At 48.2% G+C, this 5,692-nt stretch overlaps 1 protein-coding gene across 1 annotated transcript; it reads right to left on the bottom strand.

The window, feature by feature from the left end:
- Positions 1-401: 401 nt before the first annotated feature.
- hhex (hematopoietically expressed homeobox) lies at positions 402-5,170 on the bottom strand. Its single transcript, XM_070927320.1, has 4 exons — positions 4,753-5,170; positions 1,382-1,560; positions 1,209-1,259; positions 402-1,083 (listed from the first exon to the last, which is right to left on the bottom strand). Exons 1-4 carry the CDS (start codon positions 5,168-5,170, stop codon positions 817-819), a joined length of 915 nt encoding a protein of 304 aa, XP_070783421.1. The 3' UTR covers positions 402-816.
- Positions 5,171-5,692: the final 522 nt, after the last annotated feature.

Below are 5,692 nucleotides of genomic sequence, written 5' to 3'. Positions count from 1 at the left end.
CTTAAAGCTTGCATGTTCCCCCGTGAACTCAAATCATCTTGTGATTTAAAGACGAGGACCACGTTTGTTAAATGCGTTACTATACTGTAATACTTTTATTTAAGGCTATACTAACTAACGTCATTATTTTACCATCTGTGTCAGATTATTTAGGCTTATATCATTTTTTTCTTGTTATTTTTTAAATTACTATTTTTTTTATTTTTTTTTTGTTGGTTGATTTGTTTTCACTCTTAATTCTTTGCCGAATTCAAGTCTACAATTTCTATAATTCAAAACACCGCGTGATTTCCTTTTTTTTTTTCTCCCCCTGTGCAATTGTTTTAAGAAATACAAAATAATAGTTGACCGTCAGATCCCAGCTGCGCTACATCATACCGTGACAAATTCTGCTCTTATCACAAAAAAATATTTATTAGACACCACCCAAACAAAAAACACAGTTTGCGCTACATTGATTATTTAATGGAATATCACATTTTTAAGGCGGCGGTCCGCAGACTTAAGAGCGTTTATCATCTAAAACCACGGACAGTACAGGAGAGACTAGTTTACAGGGATCAACATGACACACACACTCACACACACTCTCTCACACACACACACACACACACACACACACAGAGTGCGATGCGTTATATACAAAGAGAACACAAGCGACACAAGTCCTGTGTGGAAGGCACTGGGGAGGTGTGTGTGTTACACCAGGGACCGGTCTATCATCCGGGCTGAACTGGCTGAACTGTCCGGTGATCTCCACCATCCAGCTCCGAATGCCCGGGGTGGGTCCAGCATCAGAGTGGAGCCTTTAGGGGTTCAGTTCAGTGTGAACTCGGCGTCGTCCTCTATGTTCAGCTCCTGGTCTGTGTCATCTGACACGTCAGAGTCCAGTTCTGTGCGGGGCTGCTGCTGCTGCTGCGCCGGGGACACGGAGCGCACGCAGCGGTCCGCCTGCTCCAGCTCGGGGGAGGCCAGGACTGTGTGTCTGCGCTCCGGGCTCTGGATCCCGGAGGGCTTGGTGGTCTCGTCTCCTTTATGACTCCTGTCATCCTCCACCTCCCTCTTGACCCCCTGAGGATTTTCCTGGTGCAAATGGAAACAGATCGCGTTATGAATAAAGAAGCCCGTACATGTAATTGCATCGTTGGTTAATAAAAATCATTTTAACATATTTACAGGGTTGTGTGGCATAAGTCGAAACACCCCACCTGTTTTAGTCTTCGCCACTTCGCTCGTCGATTTTGGAACCAGGTTTTAACCTGAAAGACAAAATGGAAAAAGAAATGATGGTCTATGCTGGGCCTCCTATTTCAATCAGCGTGTGTGTGTGTGTGTGTGTGTGTGTGTGTGTGTGTGTGTGTGTGAGCAGACCCGGCCTCACCTGCCTCTCGCTGAGCTGCAGCATCTTGGCCAGCCGCTTCCTCTCCGGGGGGGAGAGGTATTTCTGCGTCTCGAACTTCTTCTCCAGCTCGATCGTCTGGTCGTTCGAGAACCGGACCTGGCCGCCCTTTCGTTTGTGCAAGGGCCGCTGGATGAAGGGGGTCCACAGCAGAGGTTTTCCTTTTGGAGAGGGAGGGAACAGGGGCCGACGGCTCATTTCATATATATATATATATATATATATATATATAGACTGACAGATATACCTGGAATTAAATAACGCGTAATAATGTGGAACGATAGAAGAAAAAAAGGGGAGGAAGATACAGAGGAAACAACCCGCTTTGAAGAGATCCAGGTCATCACACACTATTATCGACAGCAGTGGTTCTCAAACCAGCCCTGAACTGACCCCCATTTGAAGATTGTTGTCCTAGCGCCCCCCCCCCATCTGTAGGTTTGTTGTTGTTGTTGTTGTTTTTTCTTACTTTTTTTGTTAGGAATTATAATTTATTTATTTTTTTGCTGGGGACCACCCCCCCCCCCCCCCCCCCCCCCGGAACACATGATATATTATCATGATTATGATTATTATTCAGAATGTTATTATATTCGCATTGTTACGTGAATGTGGTCAATGTGGCATTATTCCGTTGTCCAGTACGGAACGGGCCTTTTCAGATGAATTGGGGGGGGGGGGGGGGGGGGGGGGGCAATGAATTGCACTAGGCCATTTATTTCTAGTGTTTTGCTCCGCGTGTCGGTGAGCGGGTCTAATCTGGGAGAAAGGACGCAACGGTAATCAGGGCTGTCCTGGTCTCCCCCCCCCCCCCCCCCCAACCCTAGCAAAAACAATAGGTAGAGGCTGCGGCCCACTCCGGCCTGCACGCTGCACCGCCGTCTTTTAAGGAAGGTCGTGACAAGAGTGAAAACTATGGCCAAATATCCGCTTCACGTGCTTCCTGCTTTGCGGTGTGACGATACAGGCGACGGCCCCCACCAACAGAAAAGCTCGCGTCCCCCTGCTCCTCACACTGTAAATCTGTTGTGGTCGAAACTGCTGTCAAAGGCCTCCTTATTGCTCTTTTTTTCTCCAAAGGAATATATATATATATTTTATTTATTTATTATGTATTTGCTGATGTTTCACTCTGAAGCGAATGGAAGGGAATATTCAGAGCGGGCTACAATAAAGATAAGCTTATCAAGTCACTAACCCCAAATGATTGAGTCCAGAACCCAGCGTTTTAATTGTCTTTTTATTGCGCTTCGATGGAATAAAAGATTCGAGAAAATGAATGTGTCTACTAGATTTTTTTTTTTTTTTAATCTGATCAATCCATATCAAGGCTGGATGCTTGTGTCACAGTCTCCAGACGCATCGCATCGCATCACAAGGGGCCGGCCGGGGGAGCGAATACAGGGCTGCCAACTGACTGACTCTTTCCATTAGCGACCAATCTGCCGATTAATCGACGATCGTTTAGTCTGTAAAACGCCAGGAAAAAGAAATTGTGACAAGTGCTCGTCACGCTTTCCAAAGAAAAGCAGCAAATCCTCACATTTATCCGTGATCTAAATAGTTTGCAACTCATTTTCTTTCCACCGACTAATCCTTGCAAAACTAAAATGTAGGTTGTTTTATATATATATCTATATATATATATACATGTATGTATGTATTGCAGCCTACTATAAACTCTTCTAAATGAGACTTTCTGTGCTTTCTGGTAAGATCCCACTGGGCTCGACGATGCTGCCCCTGTTTTGCTTTATTTTCCTTCTCTCGCCGCCAACCATGAAGAAAGTCAGCCACATCCTCGCCGGCCAGGCAAGAGGAAGTGCAACAATATGTGAAAAACGGATCCCGGGCTATCAGAGGCCGAGTGTTTCCTGAATATGTCTGTATTGAGGATGTCGATAAAATAATCAGCAGCGTGCAGCGAGCTCCCGAGGAAGCGGCTGGCCGGGGTGAGCCAGGAAAACATTTAACAGCTTCTGAAACCAGATTTACTCCTATCGACAGGCTCACGGCTTCCGCTATGAACGGAAAAAAGAAAGAAAGAAAGAAAGAAGGCCCCGGCTTGTTCACCCAGCCCACACACACACACACACACACACACACAGCCTCTAACCCGAACCGCAGAATAACATAGACTCTCAAATCCCAATAACAACATAATGTGACGCACCGCATCTAAACCCTGACTCCTGTGTCCATGACCCCCCCCCCCTCTCCATTTATTAGGCTCTAATGGGTATACATATGATGACCCCCCCCCCTTTATTTAAAATAAAACTTTCATGGGGGGGTTTAAACGACGCGTGCGCAATGATGGACCCTGATGGATCTGACAAAAGTTGTGATCAAGAACCTAACAAAGCGAAATAAACGTATATCTGCATGCATTTAGAATAGTTTTCTTCTTTGTGGGGGGGGGGGGGGGGGCATTTGGTGTGAAAACACACAAACACACACACACACACACACAAAGCAGTGAAATAACAAGTGATTTAGAGCCCAGATATGTTTTAGTCACCGGCTGACTTTGCTCCTCTGATGTTTCAGAACAATGGGAGTCAGGAAAAAGAGTCAAGGCTGCCATACATCCACCCCCCCCCCCACACCACCACCACCACCACCACCCCCCTATCACCACCAGCAGCAGCAGACTGAATGGATAAGCCCGCTGCTATTGTGGCCCAGAATATGTCTGTCACAATAACAACGTGCGTGACTCACATGTTGCGTGGCCAGGCACCGCGCAGAAAAGGTTTCTCTGGGGCCGAGATGAGCCTGAAGCCTTGAGAAGGGAACACGGCCCAAATACTCACGTCAATTCGCCCTGACACCGTGTGTGTGTGTGTGTGTGTGTGTGTTTATACAGGCCGCATGTTAACTGTAGACTAGTCTTCGGTTCGATGTGCATGCATAACCAAGCGTGATATATTTATGCAAAATGGTTTCGTTGGCAGTGAAACGGAGCTTGTGAAGGAGGGCAGGTTTTCAAGGGGTAAAAAAAGAAAGTTTGCCTCTACTGCCACATCATCCGAGTTTGATTTCTCTTGCGCCGAAATGGACACGATTCGTTGGGATTTCTCACAGAGGAAAAAGTGCCAATAAGGCATGATGGAAAATGCAACAAGATATATGTAAAAAAAAAAATATATATATATATATATATCTTGATTCCTGAAGCACTGAGGAGGTGAACAGTCACACATGAGGAAACAAACACCATGACTGCATGTTGTCCTGCGTGATTCTGTAAATGACATTCACTATGAAGAGAGAGAGAGAATGTGTGTGTGCCCAAAAACATCATTCTAAACGATATCCGATGAGTTTTACGCACAACTTGCCCAACTCACCGAGAGGGTCGTGCCTCAGCAGCGCCTGTGCGTACTCCCCCATGGAGCGGTGGTGCTGGTGGTGGAATGGGTAGATGGAGCCCGCGAGAGTCCCGGCGGAGGCGTACGTCGCCGTCAACGCCGCGGCGGCGTGGTGGTGAGACAGCGCCGGGTGGATCGGCGTGGGCTCATAGATCGGCGTCCGGTACGGCGAGATGAAGCTCGTGAAGGAGGAGTTGGGCGACGGGAGAGTCGGCGTGGGGATGGCCGGAGCGGAGCAGGAGGAGGAGGAGGACGAGGAGGAGGAGGAAGAAGAAGAAGAAGAAGAAGAAGAGGGAGAGGAGGTGGAGGTGGCAGTCCTCCCCAGAATGTCCTCGATGTAGAAGGGTGTCGGGTGAGACGGCTGGATGGGGGTCGGCGCGTAAAGCGGGACGCTCATGGTGCCTTTCGTCGCCGCCGAGCGCTGGAGCTGAGTTAACGGAAGGCTGCGTCCCTCCTTTCTCTCCCTACAGCCTTCCTCTTTATCGACAGTGTCCTCAGAAGAACTTCTTCACATACTACCGAAAGATCTACCGCAACTTTCTGCGCGAACGTGAGTCCACCGACTTAGCAGAGACACGCCGGAGACCGTTAGAGTGTTTTGGTGTCCATCAGGTTGCGGTGGCGGACTAGCTGCTGGCACTTGATCTAACTGTTGGGGCTGTTATCTGGCTGCAGGCGGAGGAGGGAGGAGATAAGTGGACTGCCAACTTCCTGCAGGTGGCCAGCGGCCGTTTCTGATTGGCTTACCCGCCGCTCCAATCGAGCCACACCGCGATCAGACGGCAGGAGGGGAGAGATATATGTATTTCAGGGGAATCAGATCACTGCAGCCAACCACCTGGTAACTACCGCACCGAAATCTGCCTAATATAACGATGGCACTGATAGTGCAGGCTCGTGTTTTTAAAGCCCCCTCCAA

Source organism: Enoplosus armatus, chromosome 20 (genome assembly GCF_043641665.1).
Source record: "Enoplosus armatus isolate fEnoArm2 chromosome 20, fEnoArm2.hap1, whole genome shotgun sequence".
In the NCBI taxonomy this organism is placed as follows: Eukaryota; Metazoa; Chordata; class Actinopteri; order Centrarchiformes; family Enoplosidae; genus Enoplosus; species Enoplosus armatus.
Note: the sequence above shows the minus strand (reverse complement) of the source record. Positions and strands in the feature narration are given on the sequence as shown.

What these genes read in the sequence shown, in the direction of transcription:
- hhex (XM_070927320.1), bottom strand. Translation starts at nt 5,170, where the DNA reads ATGAGCGTCCCGCTTTACGCGCCGACCCCCATCCAGCCGTCTCACCCG. An exon ending in GCTGAGGCACGACCCTCTCG is followed by an intron (nt 1,561 to 4,752) that starts GTGAGTTGGGCA and finishes CCTCTCCAAAAG; the next exon opens with GAAAACCTCTGCTGTGGACC. An exon ending in AGTGGCGAAGACTAAAACAG is followed by an intron (nt 1,084 to 1,208) that starts GTGGGGTGTTTC and finishes CATTTGCACCAG; the next exon opens with GAAAATCCTCAGGGGGTCAA.